The sequence below is a fragment of the Pseudorca crassidens genome, chromosome 9 (genome assembly GCF_039906515.1).
Source record: "Pseudorca crassidens isolate mPseCra1 chromosome 9, mPseCra1.hap1, whole genome shotgun sequence".
Taxonomy (NCBI): domain Eukaryota; kingdom Metazoa; phylum Chordata; class Mammalia; order Artiodactyla; family Delphinidae; genus Pseudorca; species Pseudorca crassidens.
The window spans coordinates 13,106,510-13,128,306 of record NC_090304.1 but is presented as its reverse complement, the minus strand read 5'-3'; the positions used below and the strand labels follow the sequence as shown (position 1 = coordinate 13,128,306).

The following is a 21,797-nucleotide window of genomic DNA, read 5'->3' as shown; positions in this document are numbered from 1 at the left end:
AAGTGTGTCATTAGGAATGAAAAACAAACTACTCACCTTCTGCAACAACAAAAAGCAAACAAAATAACAAACAGAAGCACAAAAGATTATATACAATTAGAACTGTATAATGATGTAATTTAGGGATTGGCAAAGACTTAGCTCTTAGAGAAGGGGACCAATGCCGCAGTATTTGCTTTTCATATTTTATATAATAAGAATTTCTTTTGGAAAAAAAAAGCCATTATGCTTCCTTTCCAAATCTTGCTTATATTCTAATTATCCTTTTTTGTTGTTGTTGGCAACACAATTTATTGCTTTGCAATAACAGACTGAAGGCATGGATGCCTCACGCAGAGATTTTTCTAGGGTAGATTAGCAGTGTTGTCCTTTCTTTGAAGTATGAGAGACAGGGTTAATTAAATGTGCTTAGAAGAATATACGGGGAGACAGACTGGTGGACGCTGCTGAGTTTTTAAGGTCTACTAAAAAAACGGCAACTTATAACCTCCCATATCATTTGCCTTATTCATTTTCTTAAGTTTCAAACAATTACTTCTCTTTCTTCACAGGATTGTACTCTTCACTTTACAAAGCCTTAAATTAAGACTCAAATTGCATGACAACCTGCCTGTACCTTTAGGTAAATGCAACTTCTTTCTTTTAAGTAAAATAATCTGGAGTAAAAATGTTTCAGGATAACTAAAGGGGGAATATCAGTGGTAAATTATGTTGTGCTGGAAAAAGAACAAAAAAAGGCAGACACCAAACACCTCCATTTTCCCAAGATTAAATGATTATTAAAAAAGCGTGCCACACTGTATAGAAATCAACATTCTCTCCCATAATTCTGTGCATCTGGGACTATAGAAATGTCACTGTCCCTGCCCCACATCTTCAAATTAACATTCTCAGGTCACAACAATAAGTCTTCCCAAAGGGGACCTTCCGGAAAAACAAGCTATTTCCTCGGCTCATATTTCCCTGGAAAAAAAACAAACAAACAAATAAAGTCTAGTGTGAAAATGAGGTCAGCCAGTCCAAATCAGCAGAGACAACTGGACAGATTTCTGAGAAACATGACTAAAATGACCAGGATAAAACCGGGACTATCACTACAGAGTAGCAGTTTGTATTCTCTCACTTAAGCTGAGCTTCTGTGGAATTAACTACAATTCTGACACACCGATAAAGGCAAGTATTTCTTACCTATTTAGACAGAATTCCCAGCTTGGATTCTGGCTCTGCCACTTGCTAGCTAGCTGGATTATCAAGTCAATTCATATCAAGTGTTGAGAACAGTCCTATCACGCAGTCAAGTGCCAGCTTTTGTTTTTTTGTTTCTTTGACCGCGTGGCACATAGGATCTTAGTTCCCTGACCAGGGATTGAACCTGCGCCCCCTGCAGTGGAAGCGTGGAGTCTTAACCACTGGACCGCCAGGGAAGTCCCTGTGCCAGCTTTTGTTTGTTTTGAATGGAATGGTAGATCTCTAGGGAGTACTTAGAAAATCTTATAACTAAAGGAGTAATGTTGTGAGTTTAAGTGAGTAGACTCTGAAGTTAGACAGCCTGCATGTAGATCCTGCTCTCCCAAACACTGGCCGTGTGACCTTGGGTTACATAATTGGCATTATTTAACCGTTCAAAGTCCCCGTTCTTCATATGTGAGGTGGGATGATAAAGAACGGTACCTATCCTCACACGGCTGTTTTGACGGTTACGTGAGCTGATACATGAAAAACTCTTAGCATAATGCCTCATATACAGTTAAGTGCTCAGTTAAGATTTGCTGTTGTCTTAAGCATTTAAAGGACTAACCGTTCCCTAGGTAAGGTGTCTGATACCCTACTAATTTTCTATTTGCTTCCTTCGTATAGCCGGGGGCTGGTTAGGAAGTGGGGAAAGAAGGGCCACCTTTCCTTGTAAACGGGGACCACAAAAGGACATTGTAACACCGAGAATGTAAAACTCAGAATGAAACCCAGATGTTCACGTTAGGTCTGCCTGGCAACCACCCAAGTGTCCTGGCCTGGGTTCACAGCAGGGCTTGTTGGGCTCGCTGAGCAAAAGCCCCCCCAGCAGCACCTAGGCCTTTGCGTTCAGAGTGCAGGCTGGGAAGCCTGCGCCCTGTGAACAAAGGTCTTTCTCGTATGTGTCACCGGTGCTGTCATATAATGCAACGAAGAGTTTCCTCATACAATTTCTTCTACAATCCTTTAAAGAGTGCTTCCCATTCAAAAACAGCTGTCAACTGATGGCCATTTTAGCGATTCCATGTTAAGTTTAGCCCAAGCCATTTATCATTTTGGTTCCTAATAAAGCTCTGCCTAGATTCATCAAGAACTTTTGGTTGGAGACGACCTACACCTCACAACTGGAGTCTGGACAAAATCATCCACTAACATGACTCTAGAAGTAAGAGATCAGCCCTTTCAACAACATTGTGACAAATAATGTCATAAGTAAATAACTTTTTATTTCTCAGCTTCTCTAAATACTGTAGGAAAACACCTGAATATATTAGGAGATTCTGAAAAGTTACAAAAAGGTGAGGTTGGAAAAAATCATCTGAAATCAAGGGCATCATTTTAACAACCAGGATAACTGTCCACCCAGACCTTATTTGTAATTTGAATGTGATCACTCAAATGGCTTCCAGATCACATCTAGGAATTCTTAATTCTCCACTACCTCTCCTGATTTCCAAGCAGTACATTTTATTACTATGCCAGAGTGACATATGGAACATTGAAAAGGGTACATTAATTGGTAACTAAAGGATAACCTACAAGAATTAACCTGGGATTCCAGAGACATTTAAGAAAAAAACAAAAACAAAACAAAATAAAATACGAGGAGGGGAGAGGGAGGGAGGGAGACAGAGAATGAGAGAGAAGTACCTCTTTTTGTAGCATGCACCAGCAATCTATCCAAGAAGAATATACTGGGGAGTAGGGAGGACATCCACCAGCAAGCCTGAAACAGAATAACAGGTTAGCTACTGAAGTCAACATTTATAAAACATTCTCTCAAGAGCTCAGTAAATCTTTGTCAAAATATTCTTCCTGGAAAGTTCCCTGAGAAGCAATTTTAGTTCTGAAGAAACAAATTCTATTGGAGCAGGGGAAACACTGAGCATCCAAAACGGATCGCCCTCCCTTACATTTAGGTTTTGAATCAACATAACAGAAACAGAAACTTGAACCAGTTATGTACTTTCTAAAACATCTAGGTTTAAATTTTGTGGACAAATGAAATCCTAGAACATAGTAATTATATGATTAAAAAGCAGGGAAAGGGAATTTTAAAACTAAGTAGTATTCAAAAGACTCCAAACTTGACAATGGACAGTGGTGTGAAATGGTGGTGGCTACATGCTCTTACTCAGGTATAACCCCTTATCACTTCCTCTCTCAAAAACTGCAAATAATAATAGTAACAACAACAAAGACAACAACAACACACTTAACTAATCCTTCAAGCCTGCTCTGGGCCGAAATGTGGCAGCCGCTCCACAAATCACAAAACAAACTCCACACAGCTATCAATTTGATATCTTGTTTGAAAACAATGACGTATTGTGGCAGGTACTCCAGAGGAACAGAGTTTTGAAATAAATCAAGAGGCAAAACTTCTGGGACTTCCCTGGCGGTCCAGTGGTTAAGAATCCGTGCTTCCGGGCTTCCCCAGTGGCGCGGTGGTTAAGAATCCACCTGCCAGTGCAGGGGTCATGGGTTTGAGCCCTGGTCCAGGAAGATTCCACATGCTGTGGAGCAACTAAGCCCGTGCATCACAACTACTGAGCCTGCACTCTAGAGCCCCGCGAGCCACAACTACTGAGCCCGCGTGCTGCAACTACTGAAGCCCGTGCACCTACAGCCCGTGTTCTGCAACAAGAGAAGCCACCGCAATGAGAAGCCCACGCACTGCAATGAAGAGTAGCCACCGCTCACCACAACTAGAGAAAGCCCGCGCACAGCAACAAAGACCCAACACAGCCGAAAATAAAATAAATTTAAAAAAACCCAAAAACCACCATTCACTTTATAGCAGTACACCATATATACTCAATAAATATTTGTTAATCAATAAATATTAAAAAAAAAAAAAAAAAGAATCCGTGCTTCCACTGCAGGGGTTGGGGGTTTGATCCCTGGTTGGGGAACTGAGATCCTGCAAGCCGTGCAGCGTGGCTAAAAAAAATTTTTTTTAATTAAAAAAAAAGAGGCAAAACTTCTGTCCAACCTGGTAGAGTCAGATGGCGCCTAGAAGCTGGAAATCAGTGGTGTCCAACACCACACCCACCCCTTCCCCAGCCAGTATATGAAAGGTCAAGAAACTTTCCATTTTCAACCAAATTTCCTACTTTTCTTACTTGAAAACTCACTTTCTCCGTGAAGCCCTGAGGAAAAACAGGTACAGGTTGTCATTCAATCCCTGACATACCTTTTGTAACTTCGAAAGAGAGGATAAGGACTTAAAATAAAGGAGGGGGCTTCCCTGGTGGCACAGTGGTTGAGAGTCCACCTGCCGATGCAGAGGATACAGGTTCTTCCCCGGTCCGGGAAGATCCCACATGCCGTGGAGTGGCTAGGCCCGTGAGCCATGGCCGCTGAGCCTGCGTGTCCAGAGCCTGTGCTCCGCAACGGGAGAGGCCACAACAGTGAGAGGCCACGTACCGCAAAAAAAATAAATAAATAAATAAAGGAGGGACTTCCCTGGCGGTCCAGTGGTTAAGACTCTGCGCTACCAATCCAGGAAGCATGGGTTCGATCCCTGGTCAGGCAGCTAAGATCCTGCATGCCGCACCTCGTGGCAAAAAACAAATAAAAAAGTTCTTTTTTTTTTTTAAATGTGAAAGTAGAGTAATTTGGTAATTTTCCCACCCTTTTCAGAAAAGAACCTAGACTACTGGCAAGTGCATATTATTTATAAATGCTTGAGAAATATTATTTGTGCCCTTCTCTGTTCCAAAAAAGGATATGAAGTGGCTGCTTATAATACAAATTGATGGGACTGCTGGTACATGGGGCAGACAGAGAAAAATTTGGGAAATCTATTAACAGCAACAACTGTACTATCCTCCCCAAATTTCTACCAGGACTGCCCTACCTGTCAGGCATACAGGCAGCCAACTACTAAGATAAGAAACGCAAGGCACTTACTTACCCACAGTTGTTGACAGCCATAAGATTAGAGACAAGCACAAAGGGATACGTCAACATACTGGCAAAAAACTGTAAAAGAGTAAAAAGACAGCTAAGTTACTAAGTCATTCCTAGTCTCCTTTATTCTTCTCCCTTAGTCTTAGTGCCACTGTGGTCAAATACTCCAACATTGGTTTTGCTTTCTCAGTAACCCAGGAGAGACTAAATTACACGTTTTTGAGCCTGCAGATGTTTCCTCCTCTTACCATACCACTACATGCAACCTTTTAACCAAAGACCAGAAGGCTTCTCTTATTCTGTGATTGAGCCCACATTCAAATAAAACTGAACTTCATCATTTAAAAGTAAATACAACTAAATACAATAAGCATTTCAAAATAGCCCTGAAGAAAACAAGACAACATGAATATCCTTCCAAAGACAATGGAAACTACTTCAAAAGTCAACTACTGAAAGACTCCACATGATTGAAGAGCGTGAAGTTTCCAATACAGGTTCAGCACGATACAGTGAGAAGCAGGGGCAGATCTGTGATGAGAAGTGCCCACTTACCCCTCTGAAAGCTGAACAGCACCACACTATGTAGGCTTGTTATTACTGTTACTGTGATGCAGGGATTCTGGGTTATTCTTACCTCTGAAAAATATTAATAAATTTGAGAGACTTTCCTGTGAGACAGCTGGTTGCTTTAAAGCAGTGACGGCAAAGAAATTGAAAAGAAAAGAAAAGAGAAGGGAAGAGAAGAAAAGAAAACTACTCCTAAAAAGGGACTTCCCTGGTGGTCCAGTGGCTAAGACTCCACGCTCCCAATACAAGGGGCCTGGATTTGATCCCTGGTTAGGGAACTAGATCCCACATGCCGCAACTAAAGATCCTGCATGCCGCAACGAAGATCCCACGTGCCACCAATAAGCCTCGGCACAGCCAAATAAATAAATATTAAACAAACAAACAAACAAACCTACTCCTAAAAGGCTAAAAGGATTTTTAAAAACTTACTCCTGTGACAGCTTGGGAATAACTCTTCATTTCATTCATGGTGGAAACCTAGAACAGGAAGAAAGCCTTTATTAGAACGAGTAAGAAAATTAAGCTGATATAACAGTTAATTATCCCCAACCATATCAATATATTCTATCTCTGCATTATTAGTTTCTTTGACAACTTGAAAATTAATTTAGAGGATGAAAACATAAAACATTATGAGCATAAAAAGGCAGTGATCAAAATGATCAACTTGGTTCAACATTAACAGACAAGTTCATATTAGGCTAGGATGGCTTGGAACAAATATAATAGCCTCAGGATTTCAAAAACAACAGAACTGAGATTGGTAACCTTTTCCGATGTCCTAGAAATATTGATACAATCCCTGGAAACAACACTGACGGTATACTGAGGGACAAGTCACTCCCTCCGTATACACCTAGCTGTGTACCAGATGCTGTGGGGAAGATCAGTCTCAGTACTCAAGAAACCAAGCACGTGGATTTTTAGTCCTACCCCTGGCCTGGGGGTGTCCTAGTTCCCACCATGCTTTGGGGCTAACTGTGTTCAAAGAGGTATACAACTGCTGAGACTGGAGAAACACTGCTTTTAGGGAAGGCTGATTCTCACCCCCCACCCCGCCCCCAGGCTAAGGTTTCTAGAAAGCCCAATACAGGAGTCCCCTTAACACTTCAGATTAGATGAAACACCTGCATATATTATAAAACTATCCTGCTTCATGGTGTCCTCTAACATTAGGCATCAATAAAGAAGTGATCTCCTTGCAGCATGGAGAAAGGTAGACTCTTAGGCTCACTCTGCCCCACCCTAGGGACTTTCTAGGTGCATCTCTCTATAGTAAACACTATAGGGCACTACATTAGCCTTTAAAATTTTGACTATTAATATATAGCTATATAATGATGAGTCTGGCACACCAACTGCCATCTTACTTTAAAGCTAACCTAGCTGCCAGGTGGATACAATGAAGTCCGCACCAGCACATCTCAAGGGCACAACCTACCCCACTGTCCAGTGCATAAGTATTGACGAGGTAGGCCAGTGAGTTACAGAGCCACAAAGAAATGATGTCACCTAGGAGGCGAGGAATAAGACCGCTACATGAAGAAAAAATAAAAGTAAGCACCAAGAAATGTGATCAGCAAAAAGACAATTCACTCAATATAAACACTTCTCAAAGAATTAATTTCAAAACATTCTAGAGAACTGAAAAGACACTGAATACGAGAACTTAACCAATTCATTCTAGTTAATATAACTGTTCTTGAGGCTAATCTCTAATGACTTTTATTCTCATTTAAAAAATGCAGGTCAGCTGTACCCCTCTATGATATGGCCAATGGTTCAGCTTACTATTAATAACTATAAGCAAGGAGGCAAAAAATGTGCCTATTTCGGAGAAGAGACTTAAATATGATTATTGCTAAACTACTTGATATTCAAATTTGTCAGGGCAAAAGATGAGAAAAATTACAAAATGAGAATGGCCCAAACACAGATACAGGTGAAGGGCATCAAAAAACATGTTTCCAGGGCTTCCCTGGTGGCACAGTGGTTGAGAGTCCGCCTGCCGATGCAGGGGACATGGGTTCGTGCCCCGGTCTGAGAAGATCCCACATGCTGCGGAGTGGCTGGGCCCGTGAGCCATGGCCGCTGAGCCTGTGCTCCGCAACGGGAGAGGCCACAACAGTGAGAGGCCCGCGTACCGCAAAAAAAAAAAAAAAAAACAACAAAAAACACACACCAAAAAAACATGTTTCCAGGGCCTAGTTAACCAAGGTGAGGCAGTGTGGAAGAGTGGGACACACATTACCTCACAGACTGAAGACCAGCGTTTAAATGCCACTTCTACCACTTATCAGCTATGTGATGGGCAGCAAATGAACTTCCCAGAGCATCAGTTTTTTTTAAATCTCTAAAATGAGAATAATAATAGCTGTCTTGCCTATTTCCCAGAGTATTTATGATACTCAAACATAAAATCAAGTATGTGGAAACACTGAAAATTAAAAAGGACCATTTAGTTAATAATGTGGTTTTTGTTGTTAACAGAAGAACAAGGGTAGTAGCCTAAGTTCTTCCAAAGTAAATTCAAGGGAATGAATATAGTGCAAAAACGTATTCCCTCAGGATAAAGAAGATACATGTTAGATAATTTTCCATTTTTCAAAAACTAACTTTCCTCATTTTATCAACTATATAGTAATTGAGAACTCACTGTAAGGGTAGAAACTTCAATGAATTTATTTAAAAAAAAAAAAATCCTCATTTCACACATTTTAGATGTGCAGAGCAAAAGTTTGGGATCTCTACAAGAGAATTTAAGTCAGATGGGCCTAAATGGAGTTTAACATGAATTAAACCCAGAGAGTACATTTTCTCTGAGGTTTAAACAAGGAGTTATGTCCTCGTTCTCATCAAAGCTTTCTACTCACACAAAAATCACATGCACAAATCAGTAATTTACTCACGCAAAAAATCCTAGGATGCCCTCTTCCCGATAGATAGTTGCTATGGAGTCACAAAGTCCACTAGGTTCAGAAGAAAGAAACATAAAATACATTAAGATTATTTTGGAGCTATTAAAAAAAATATTCAATTACCACTTCTGACAAGGTGAAACTTATACCTCCACCCCTGCTCCCTTTTCTACCACCCTCACTCTGCAAAGACGGTTGCATTTAGAGATAGAAGTGGAGATATTAATACCTAAGGGTGTGGTCACAGGCAGTCAGGGTGAATTATGGCTTCAGTGGTCCTGCAACTTACCCTGAGGTCCTGGGAGGCTCCTAAACCTGTCTGGGCCTTTTTCTTCGATTTTACTGTTTTTTTTGTGTGTAGATCAAATGATATAAGATACATGAATTTGTTTTATAAGCTCTAAGGCATCATAAAAATGTAAAGTATTATTATTCTAATACTTTGGCTTCAAGAGATCTCCCTGAATACTTGAAAACAGAAACACTTACCAGTACTTGGATTCTCTGCCAATGAATTGTACCATAGATCTCAGAGTGATCACTATAGAACACAGAGAAAAGATTTTTAAGCTACATCGAGATAAATTTTAATAGCCCTGGGGGAAAAAAAAAAGGTTTTCCCACCTAAAGACACTTTGCTATCTGGATAAATTGGATAAAAGCCAAAACAAGCAAACAGAAAACACACAGGCAAGGTACTTTAGTGAACTCCCATGTCAACCTATCTAAGTAGTCAGGAGAGACGGTGATATAAAAGAAAGATAAAAGTTCAGATTTCAGTTATCAACTGCAAACATACCATGGAAGGGATGTGTGATGAGAGTAGCAGCAGAACGAGCCATCATCTCTCGAGTTGTCTAGAAAGAATCAACACACACTTGTGAAATCTAAATAAATGACACTCAAATTCCTGAGAGAAGTCATGTGGGTGGACACTGTAGAATAAGAGAGTGAGTGACAGAGCACTCCCGCCCTTCCTGGAGTCAGGAAGAGTAGCCTGAATGGGATGCAATATAATACACTATCATTCTAGCACAGCTTTCACTCATGGATTTCAATACTGTTATAGTTACTTCTCAAAATTTCTCTGCAAAGCAGGTTTCTGTTATCTTCTCAAATTTACAGATGAGAAAAACAAAAGCAAAGAAACAGGGAAAAGGACTTCCCTGGAGGTCCAGTGGTTAAGACTCCGCGCTTCCAATGCATGGGGTGCAGGTTCGATCCCTGGTCGGGAATTAAGATCCCACATGCTGCATGGTGTGGCCAAAAAAAAAAAAAAAAAAGGAACAGGGAAAGTCACCAGCAAACAGTAACCTAGCTGGAATAAAACTAAGAGGCTTGGGGCTTCCCTGGTGGCGCAGTGGTTAAGAATCCACCTGCCAATGCAGGGGACACGGGTTCGAGCCCTGGTCTGGGAAGATCCCACATGCTGTGGAGCAACTAAACCCATGCACCACAACTACTGAGCCTACACTCTACAGCCTGCAAGCCACAACTACAGAGCCCACATGCCACAACTACTGAAGCCTGAGCGCCTAGAGCCCGTGCTCCACAACAAGAGAAGCCACTGCAATGAGAAGCCTGTGCACAACGAAGAGTAGCCCCTGCTCGCTGCAACTAGAGAAAGCCCACGCGCAGCAACGAAGACCCAACGCAGCCAAAAATAAATAAATAAAAATATAAATTCAAACAAACAAACAAACAAACAACTATGAGGCCGGTATTTAGACTATTAAGTTGCTGTCTCATTGTGAGTGATTTTAGAGACTCTGATACTCTAATACCTACACTAGACAAATGTCAGGCTCTATTTAATCTACACCAACGTCTCAAGGAGAACACGACGACATTCATCTGTTTTTCGACCACAGCCCCGTAACTGTGCAGTATCTTAGAGCTCTGTATTTACCCTAGCTTATCTTTCTTGTCTAGGACTCTGTAAAGAGGTTAGTAAAAAATTCAATCACAATACTTGGAGGTAGGCTGTAAATATAGCAGGTCCGTCGTTCGTTTTTGCATTTAAACATTACCTTCATTTAGTTAAGAGATGTCACCCCTACTCTAATGGTAGTTCTAAGAGCCTTACGATGAACTAAATAAAGTTAAGAAAATATAAAACACATATTAATACATGCATCTCTACTTTTAAATAAAATCACTTCATGAAAATTTACAAAAAACAAAGTTGACTCATCTGACATCTTGGCCTATAGCGATGTTTGTTCAGTGATATATACTTTAGAAGGCAGCTTTCAATGAAAAATTGTGACGTCTCTATAGACAATTAGATAATGTAAAGACTAGAAATAAAAGAGTATTATTAAGCCAGGCATGCAACAAACTCCCAATGGCAGAAGACAGGAGTGGGAAATGGACGATAAGGACATCTCAAAGTCAGAATAATGTTGTAAAAGCATTTCTGGATATATAATATCCAACACACAAAGGCCCTGGCCACTATTTTAATACTTTTGGGCCAGAGATTTCCAACTCTATTATAACAGGTTTCAGTACCTCTTCAATTTTAAAGATGAGTGGGCAAATTATGTTTCCTTGAAATTCCAAACAGCAAGCAATGCTTTTTTCTCTCTTTATGTTCTACATGCAGTAAAGCCCATATTAAATTGAAAGTTTAATTTTGTTTGGAACAGACACTGAACATACAGGCCTGATGATCCTGATTCCACAACTGCCAGCTTGCTCTGATTTAGAGAAATCATAATCACCTTACCTCCTTGATAACTCGGTCAAAGGAAGATGAAACTTCTTTCAGTACATTTCCAGATCCTGACTCCTGGAAATCAAAATGAAAGTAGATAGATATGTTGATGGTTTTAAATAGAACTGTTCAAACTGGTGGCCATCCTGTATACCAACACCCTCTATGATGAAAGGAAAGCTGACTGCTTGTCCGTTTTCCTAAAGAGGACCAGAGAGCAACAGTAGCTCGCAGGGAAAATGGACTCATGCATAGAAATTGGCTCCAACATACCTCAGCCTTGTCACACTCCTGGTAATGCTACAAAGGAAGAGAAAAGAAAAGAAAGGATGATTAGGGCTATCATAGTGTTATTGAGACAGAACATAAAATGAAAACTCTACTGATTGGCAGAAATTAAAATAGTTGATTTTTTTGGCTATAAATCTCCAATTAATTTCTACTTCTAATTAACACTTGGAAATAAGTGTCTCTAAGATGATCTTGTTGCTAAATTTAACATACTGATTGGTCAGCTCATAAAAGTGCTTATCTAAAAGAAGAAAAAGGAAAACAAAGCAAAGCAAAAATCCAAGAACATTATTTTTATTTATTTATTTGAATTTCTGAATTTCATTTATTTATTTTTATACAGCAGGTTCTTTAGTTATCCATTTTATACATACTAGTATATATATATGTCAATCCCAATCTCCCAATTCTTCACACCACCACACCCCCGACCCCGCCTCATTTCCTCCTTGGTGTCCATAAGTTTGTTCTCTACATCTGTGTCTCAAATTCTGCCCTGCAAACCGGTTCATCTGTACCATTTTTCTAGGTTCCACATTTACGCGTTAATATATGATATTTGTTTTCCTTTCTGGCTTCACTCTATATGACAGTTTCTAGATTCGTCCATGTCTCTAAAAATGACCCAATTTCGTTCCTTTTTATGGCTGAGTAATATTCCATTGTATATATGTACCACATCATCTTTATCCATTCGTCTATCAATGGGCATTTAGGTTTCTTCCATGACCTGGCTATTGTAAATAGTGCTGCAATGAACATTGGGGTGCATGTGTCTTTTTGAATTATGGTTTTCTCTGGGTATATGCCCAGTACTGGGATTGCTGGATCATATGGTAATTCTATTTTTAGTTTTTTTTAAGGAAGCTCCATACTGTTCTCCCTAGTGGCTGTATCACTTTACATTCCCACCAACAGTGCAAGAGGGTTCCCTTTTCTCCACACCCTCTCCAGCATTTGTTCTTCGTAGATTTTTCTCATGATGCCCATTCTAACCGGTGTGAGGTGATACCTCATTGTAGTTTTGATTTGCATTTCTCTAATAATTAGTGATGTTGAGCAGTTTTTCCTGTGCTTCTTGGCCATCTGTATGTCTTCTTTGGAGAAATGCCTATTTAGGTCTTCTGCCAATTTTTGGATTGGGTTTTTTTTTAATATTGAGCTGCATGAACTGTTTATATATTTTGGAGGGTAATCCTTTGTACGTTGCTTCGTTTGCAAATATTTTCTCCCATTCTGAGGGTTGTCTTTTCGTTGTTTGTAGTTTCCTTTGCTTTGCAAAAGCTTTTAAGTTTCATTAGGTCCCATCTGTTTATTTCTGTTTTTATTTCCATTACTCCAGGAGGTGGATCAAAAAAGATCTTGCTGTGATTTATGTCAAAGAGTGTTCTGCCTATGTTTTCCTCTAAGAGTTCTATAGTGTCCTGTCTTACATTTAGGTCTCGAATCCATTTTATTTATTTTTGTGTATGGCGTTAGGGAGTATTCTAATTTCATTATTTTACATGTATCTGTCCAGTTTTCCCAGCATCACTTATTGAAGAGACGGTCTTTTCTCCATTGTATATCCTTGCCTCCTTTATTATAGATTAGTTGACCATAAGTGCGTGGGTTTATCTCTGGGCTTTCTATCTTGTTCCATTGATCTATTTCTGTTTTTGTGCCCATACCATATTGTCTTCATTACTGTAGCTTTGTAGTATAGTCTGAAGTCAGGGAGTCTGATTCCTCCAGCTCCATTTCTTTCCCTCAAGACTGCTTTGGCTATTCGGGGTCTTTTGTGTCTCCATACAAATTTTAAGATTTTTTGTTCTAGTTCTGTAAAAAATGCCATTGGTAATTTGATAGGGGTTGCACTGAAACTGTAGATTGCTTTGGGTAGCAAAGTCATTTTCACAATATTGATTCTTCCAATCCAAGAACATGGTATATCTCTCCATCTGTTTGTATCATCTTTAATTTCCTTCATCAGTGTCTTATAGTTTTCTGCATACAGGACTTTTGTCTCCCTAGGTAGGTTTATTCCTAGGTATTTTATTCTTTTTGTTACAGTGGTAAATGGGAGTGTTTCCTTAATTTCTGTTTCAGATTTTTCAACATTAGTGTATAGGAATGCAAGAGATTTCTGTGCATTAATTTTGTATCCTACAACTTTACCAAATTCGTTGATTAGCTCTAGTAGTTTTCTGGTGGCACTTTTAGGATTCTCTATGTATAGTATCATATCATCTGCAAACAGTGACAGTTTTACTTCTTCTTCTCCAATTTGGATTCCTTTTATTTCTTTTTCTTCTCTGACGGCTGTGGCTAGGACTTCCAAATCTATGTTGAACAGCAGTGGTGAGAGTGGATATCCTTGTCTTGTTCCTGATCTTAGAGGAAATGCTTTCAGTTTTTCACCATTGAGAATGATGTTTGCTGTGGGTTTGTTGTATATGGCCTTTATTATGTTGAGGTAGGTTCCCTCTATGCCCACTTTCTGGAGAGGTTTTATCATAAATGGGTGTTGAATTTTGTCAAAAGCTTTTTCTCCATCTATTGAGATGATCATATGGTTTTTATTCTTCAGTTTGTTAATATGGTGTATCACATTGCTTGATTTGCGTATATTGAAGAATCCTTGCATCCCTGGGATAAATCCCACTTGATTATGGTGTATGATCCTTTTAATGTGTTGTTGGATTCTGTTTGCTAGTTTTTGTTGAGGATTTTTGCATCTGTATTCATCAGTGATATTGGTCTGTAATTTTCTTTTTTTGTAGTTTCTTTGTCTGGTTTTGGTATCAGGGTGATGGTGGCCTCATAGAATGAGGAAACATGACAAATAACATACAAAGGAACTCCCATAAGGTTAACAGCTGATTTCTCAGCAGAAACTCTACAAGCCAGAAGGGAGTGGCATGACATATTTAAAGTGATGAAAGGGAAGAACCTACAACCAAGATTACTCTACCCAGCAAGGATCTCATTCAGATTCGATGGAGAAATCAAAAGCTTTACAGACAAGCAAAAGCTAAGAGGATTCAGCACCACCAAACCAGCTCTACAACAAATGCTAAAGGAACTTCTCTAACTGGGAAACACAAGAGAAGAAAAGGACCTATGAAAACAAACCCAAAACAATTAAGAAAATGGTAATAGGAACATATATATAGATAATTACCTTAAATGTAAATGGATTAAATGCTCCAACCAAAAGACACAGACTGGCTGAATGGATACAAAAACAAGACCTGTATATATATGCTGTCTACAAGAGACCCACTTCAGATCTAGGGACACATACAGACTGAAAGTGAGGGGATGGAGAAAGATATTGCATACAAATGGAAATCAAAAGAAAGCTGGGGGGCTTCCCTGGTGGCACAGTGGTTGAAAGTCCGCCTGCCGATGCAGGGGACACGGGTTCATGCCCCGGTCCGGGAAGATCCCACATGCCGCGGTGCGGCTGGGCCTGTGAGCCATGGCCGCTGAGCCTGCGCATCCGGAGCCTGTGCTCCGCAACGGGAGAGGCCACAACAGTGAGAGGCTCGCGTACTGCGCAAAAAAAAAAAAAAAAAAAAGAAAGCTGGAGTAGCAATACCCATATCAGATAAAATAGACTTTAAAATAAAGAATGTTACAAGAGGCAAGGAAGGAAACCACATGATGATCAAGGGATCAATCCAAGAAAAAGATATAACAATTACAAATATATATGCACCCAACACAGGAGCAACTCAATAAATAAGGCAACTGCTAACACCTATAAAAGAGGAAACCGACAGTTAACACAATAATAGTGGGGGACTTCAACACCTCACTTACACCAATGGACAGATCATCCAAATAGAAAATTAATAAGGAAACAGAAGCTTTAAATGACACAATAGACCAGATAGATTTAATTGATATTTATAGGACATTCCATCCAAAAACAGCAGATTACACTTTCTTCTCAAGTGCGCGCGGAACATTCTCCAGGATAGATCACATCTTGGGTCACAAATTAAGCCTCAGTAAATTTAAGAAAGTTGAAATCCTATCAAGCATCTTTTCTGACCACAATGCTATGAGGTTAGAAATCAATTACAGGGAAAAATATCGTAAAAAACACAAACACATGGAGGCTAAACAATACATTACTAAATAACCAAGAGATCACTGAAGAAATCAAAAAATACTTAGAGACAAATGACAATGAAAACACGATGATCCAAATCCAAGAACATTATTTACTAAACACACACATATAGCAGGGGACACACGTTCAAGCCCCAGTGCAGGAAGATCCCACACGCTGCAGAGCAACTAAGCCCATGCACCACAACTACTGAGCCCGTGCTCTACAGCCCCTGAGCCACAAATACTGAGCCCACGTGCCACAACTACTGAGCCTGCATATCACAACTACTGAAGCCTGCGCACCACAACTACTGAAGCCTGCGCACCTAGAGCTGGTGCTCTGCAACAAGAGAAGCCACCACGATGAGAAGCTTGCGCATCGCAACGAAGAGTAGCCCCTGCTTGCCGCAACTAGAGAAAACCCGTGTGCAGCCAAAAGACCCAACGCAGACAAAAGTAAAATAAATAAATTTAAAAAAACCAAAAAACACAAAACATAGCTTAGGACTAAGGCTATGGAAAAAGCCTCAGGGCTTTTTCACGGAAAAAGCAGGTCTAATACCAAATTAGGGCAAGATGCTTTTCTTCACTGTACAAAGAACAGAGAATTGGTGCTAAGTCTGAATAGCTGAAACCACCTCACTTTTCCTTTTGTATCTGACTGTTTCTAAACCAAGCAAGAGAGAAGATGCTTTATTCTTCTGGAGAAGAGAACATGAAACTGCCAGAGCTCAGACTGCATTGGAAGAGGAAATATTACTTGTGGGATATTTCAGAAATAGAAGATGGGCTAGGTGAAATACAACAACCAGACAACTGACCTCCTAGTCATAACCAGATTTAAAAAATAAAGAACACTGTCTTTTACGAAAAGAATTACATTTTTAAAATAAAATCAGAGGAAAGAGAACAAACAACATGATTAAGCGAAATGATGGTTTTTGGTCAAATTCCAGGTCTTTGGCCAGAATTAATTCTAACAGTTTCAGGAGTTTTTAAAAATCCTCACTCATTTCTAGACTTTGGTTTTCACTCCATTAATAAAATTTTCAACCTGTCTCTTCTACATTATTCTGAACACATTTCAATTTAATTCTTGTTCAGATATACAGAACTCTTTCTTGTTCAGAAAGACCTGAATTGGTCTTTCTTCTTGATTGTATTAGTTGTTTTTGATACTAACTATAGTACCAATACCCTGTTCTATTTCATCGGGCTACATGTGAAACACAAATTCCAGGTACTTGGTTACCTCAAGTTTGTCTTACTTTTCCTTAACTTGATCTGAAGCAGTAATTTCACTCTTGGTCTATACATAAACCTCTTTGAACTAGATGACAACTACTTTCCCACATGAAAATCTAAACCTCATTTAGGTAACAGGAACGCTTCCACTGAGCCAAAGTACAGTGTGGCTGGAAAAGAGTAGTAATCAATCCACCAAAAACATCGGCCCATTAAAACTCCATCACTCTGACCCACGGGCCACCCAAAACGCTGCTTCTAACATTCAGTCCACAGGCATGACGACAAGAGTAAGTACAATGAATAACAAAACTGCTTCCATGTGAGGAACTAACTGGAAAACCTCTCCAACTCAATTCAACAAAGTCTTAAGAGAATTTAAAACCTAAGCCAATCAGATCATGAAACTGATTAACAACACCACGATTTGCTCATCAAATGATAAAAAAGTAGAATTGGGCCAACATTAAAGCCTTAAAATATACATGGAGGATTGTACCAATTATTATCGGCAGTGGTTTTTTTTTTTTTTTTTTTTTTTTGGCCAAGCCTTGCAGACTGTGGGATCTCAGTACCCTGACCAGGGATTGAACCCATGCCCTCTGCAGTGGAAGTGTGGAATCCTAACCACTGCACAGCCAGGGAATTCCCTGTACTGAGTACTACTGAAATAAACAGTCACAAATAAACACTATCCTACTTTAACGTTTATCTTGTTAAGTTTAAAAAAAAATAAATTTGTAACAGAAAACATTTACTAGGAGTAACACTAGGAATAAAAGGAAAATAACATGAGAAAGAAATGTATGTTTTAACCAGCTTCCTTCCTCCTTCAAAGAAATAATATGAGCTACACAGGAGCTCAAATGAGCGTACTTAATTTCTGCTCAGAACAACTGGTCCAGAGGAAGAAGCTTGTGTAGATCAAAATCAATTACTTCATTTTATACAAATTCTCCTTGCTTCCCAGGAAAGAATTAAGAATGGGTATTTCAAGTAAATGTTTTTCAAGAGGAAGAAAGGCCATGGATGTAAAGACGTATATCTTTGAAACTGCTCTTGATCAAATTGTACGTAAAAGATTATCTACGGCTTCTCTGGTGGCGCGGTGGTTGAGAATCCGCCTGCCAACGCAGGGGACACGGGTTCAAGCCCTGGTCCGGGAAGGTCCCATGTGCCGTAGATCAACTAAGCCCATGCGCCACAACTACTGAGCCTGCACTCTAGAGCCTGCAAGCCACAACTACTGAAGCCCGTGCGCCTAGAGCCCGTGCTCCACAACAAGAGAAGCCACGGCAATGAGAAGCCCACACACCACAATGAAGACTAGTCCCCACTCGTCCGAACTAGAGAAAAGCCCATGCACAGCAACTAAGACCCAATGCAGCAAAAAATAAATAAATTAATTAAAAAAAAAAAAAAGGTTATCTAGCTCAATGCTTTGTGACCACCTAGAGAGGTGGGATAGGGAGGATGGAAGGGAGACCTAAGAGGGAGGAGATATGGGAACATATGTATATGTATAGCCGATTCACTTTGTTATAAAGCAGAAACTAACACACCATTGTAAAGCAATTATACTCCAATAAAGATGTTAAAAAAAAAAAGAAAAGGTTATCTAAATCTATGGGAAGATGGACTGATTTTCTTCTTACCTGTAAAACTTTACCATGGACCACAGTTCCAAGGACCCCTGAACACAGTCTTGGAGTTAAGCCTGTGAACAACCCACGCTTCCCATCGATGCTCGCAATGTGCTGAGCTAAGAACACAAGTAGGAGATTTACATTCTAGTTGAAAGTAATGGTTACACAGAAATTTCAAGGAAACATGCTTACTATATATTCTTTCAGTAACTCCTATCACACCCTTCAATGTCCTCCAATTCCAAATAAATCAAAGACACTTACCATAACAAAAGAGACCTGGAAGCTGACAAACTTGCCGCCCAAAAATATTTCGTCCTATTGTTGGAGGAAGAGGCTCATATCCCACCTTTAAAAACAAAAAACTAAATCAATACTAAGCAACATTCCCAGGAACGCCTGAGTTGCAAGGTCTTGAATAAAGAACAAATTTAGAGTTATATATATATATATATTTTTTAGAGTTATAATTTTTAACACAAGTTAAAATGCAGTGTATATTTTCCAAGACAGTGATGAAGTATCATCCTTGTCAGTTCTGGTATGTTTTTTTTTGTTTTGTTTTTAATTTTGTCACTTGTTTAAGACTGGTTACAGGCTCCCCTGGTAGCGCAGTGGTTGAGAGTCCGCCTGCTGATGTGGTGGACACGGGTTCGTGCCCCGGTCCGGGAGGATCCCACATGCCGCGGAGCGGCTGGGCCTGTGAGCCATGGCCACTGAGCCTGCGCGTCTGGAGCCTGTGCTCCACAACAGGAGAGGCCACAACACTGAGAGGCCCACGTACCGCAAAAAAAAAAAAAAAAAGAAAAAGAAAAAGAAAAAAAAAAGACTGGTTTCAATAAACTCCAAGTTTTCTTTTGGTTCAAATTCTACAAAGTAAACCATGTAGCTAAGATAGACTGGCATCAATCTAAAAATAGAATAAGGGAATTTTTGTGTTAACAAAGCTACAGTTTACTGAGGACGCTCAAAAATATTTTCTAAAGAAAATCAAGCACATTTTTAATAACCGGACAAAGTGAGAAGACTAAGCCAGCAACAACTTCATATTTGGCTAGCAAAACAAACCACTCAAAAGGCAAATGCAGATACAGCTGGGGATAATTCATTTGGGAAATAATTACAAGCTAATAAGTCCATGTTAAAGGAGCAGACTGTCATGAACAATCTAACGAGTCATTTTAGAATTAATGTCATCATTTTATTTCTACAATATATTCAGACTCTTTAGTGCCAAAGGGATACTTGAGAGAATGAACGTTGTCGGCCATGGTTTTGACTCTCCTGCTGTGATTCTCAACCTGTTCAATTAAAGAACTCCTGAAAGTGTCACTGTGCAATTATTTTTAAAACTGAGTATTTGGGAATTTCACCAAAACCCCTGAGACACTTGGCAACACAAGCATGTTGTGCAATAAGGATTAAGGAGTTTTTGAGGCAAGAGCTCTGAATGTCATTAGAAAATCTTGTCTCCTGGATAAGGACTGAGTAATGGGCTTGTATCAGATTTACTGAAAAATGCTTTTACCTCAGATATTATCTAGCTGCAAATGTGCCAATTCTGTTTTAGATGTCACAATACATTTCAAAGATTTTGTTCTTTCTTTCTTTTATTTTTTGGCCGCCTCTAGTGGCTTGCGGGGATCTTAGTTCCCAGATGAGGGATTAAACCTGGGCCTTCAGCAGTGAAAGCGTGGAGTCCTACCTAACCACTAAACCTCCAGGGAATTCCCTTCGTTCTTACTTTAAACAACTTATTTTACAATAGTTTTTTACATATAGGTTCTGAATCCACAAGGGTCAACTCAGCAACACATAATATAGATTAGTATCATTAACTCAAAAATAAGAAATGAGGCCTTCCCTAGTGTCTTGCATATTTCTGACAGAAAGGCAGATGGTGAGGACAGGGGTTCTATCCTTGGTACTATGCATGACGTAATTACGTCAACTCTCAACAAAAGTTAAAAAAATGAATGACCTGCCCGTCACAGGGAAATTCAGAAAGGCAACTGAACAATACTACCTAATGGTCTATAGTCAGCTAAAACCGGGCAAACTTGCCTGTGAATATAAAATACCATTTAAGAATTATTTCACAGTATATTAGAAACTAACATATATACTTAAACTCGATAAAACTTTCAACTGAACTGATTTCACATCACTCTGACACGTGACTTTTCACTGTCATGAGCCACATGGGCTGCTGCTGAAGAGGGTTCAGTGGATCCTTCCGAAATGTGACTCATCAACCGCTTGATTATCACTTCTGAATGAACTCCTTGTGTTTCTCTGGGTATCTGGTGCTAAATCTCAGAACAGAAGAACAGTAGTAACAGCAACAAAAGAAGAGAAAACAAAAGCTAATAAGGTGTTGGCTCCCCTCGAATTTCAAATTTGTCTTCAACAGATTTCACGTCTTGCGTTTGGGGCCGGGGCGGAGAGAAGGATGCTCATTTCAGAGCAGCGGAGAAAGAAAGGTTGGGAAGCCCTTGGCGGCGCCCAGCCAGGATCAACCTCAGGGAAGAGAAAACAAAGTTCAGGGGAGCCATCAGGCAGGGCAGGGCAGGGCAGGGCGGCAGCCGGATACCAGGAAAGGAGCGGGCCTCACGGCTTGGCTGGGAGGCGAGACCTCGGGAAGGCCCACGGGCAGTGGGAGCTCAGCGGGCGGTGGAAGTCGTCCCTGCCGGGAAGGAAGGGGCGGGCAGCAAAGAAGGAGCAGCATCTCAGGAGACTGAAGGCCCTGAAGGTTGGAGCCGGTTCTCAGGCGCCTTGGGCAGCGGCGACCGAACAGGGCGCCGGGCGAGGAAGGGAAAGGCGACGACTCATACCTGGATGAGCACCTTCACGTACATGAGCGGCTGGGACAGGATGGTGAGACCGGAGCCCAGGAGCACCTGACTGGCCGCGTCCGCCATGATGGCACCCGCGGACGGACAGACAGACGGAGCCACCAAGCTACCACGCCGATCCGGGATCACGTGCCAGGGCCGCCAGCTTCACTGGCCCGCCCGCGGCCCGGGAGCACGCACGCACCGGCGCGCGTCTCCCCGCGCAGTCCCCGCCCCGAGAATTGGCAAGGGCTCGCGAGCGGGCGCAGAGGTCGGGGCGGGGCTTGCGAGCCCGGGGCGCATGCGTTTTGGGGTGGAATCC

The 21,797-nt window shown here is 40.5% G+C and overlaps 1 protein-coding gene across 1 annotated transcript; it reads right to left on the bottom strand.

Moving 5' to 3' along the window:
* Positions 1–753: 753 nt before the first annotated feature.
* On the bottom strand, positions 754–21,707 carry MTCH2 (mitochondrial carrier 2). The gene is made up of 13 exons (XM_067749010.1): positions 21,476–21,707; positions 18,906–18,990; positions 18,651–18,757; positions 11,629–11,655; positions 11,368–11,430; positions 9,436–9,493; positions 9,126–9,177; positions 8,628–8,687; positions 7,160–7,253; positions 6,148–6,195; positions 5,150–5,217; positions 2,881–2,956; positions 754–963 (listed from the first exon to the last, which is right to left on the bottom strand). Exons 1-13 carry the CDS (start codon positions 21,560–21,562, stop codon positions 877–879), a joined length of 912 nt encoding a protein of 303 aa, XP_067605111.1. The 5' UTR covers positions 21,563–21,707; the 3' UTR covers positions 754–876.
* Positions 21,708–21,797: the final 90 nt, after the last annotated feature.

Excerpts from the sequence above, each read along its gene's own strand:
- MTCH2 (XM_067749010.1), bottom strand. The coding sequence starts at position 21,562 with ATGGCGGACGCGGCCAGTCAGGTGCTCCTGGGCTCCGGTCTCACCATC. Across the intron at positions 11,431-11,628 it reads AGGAGTGTGACAAGGCTGAG|GAGTCAGGATCTGGAAATGT; the intron begins GTATGTTGGAGC and ends TTTGATTTCCAG. Across the intron at positions 9,178-9,435 it reads CATCACACATCCCTTCCATG|TGATCACTCTGAGATCTATG; the intron begins GTATGTTTGCAG and ends TGTGTTCTATAG.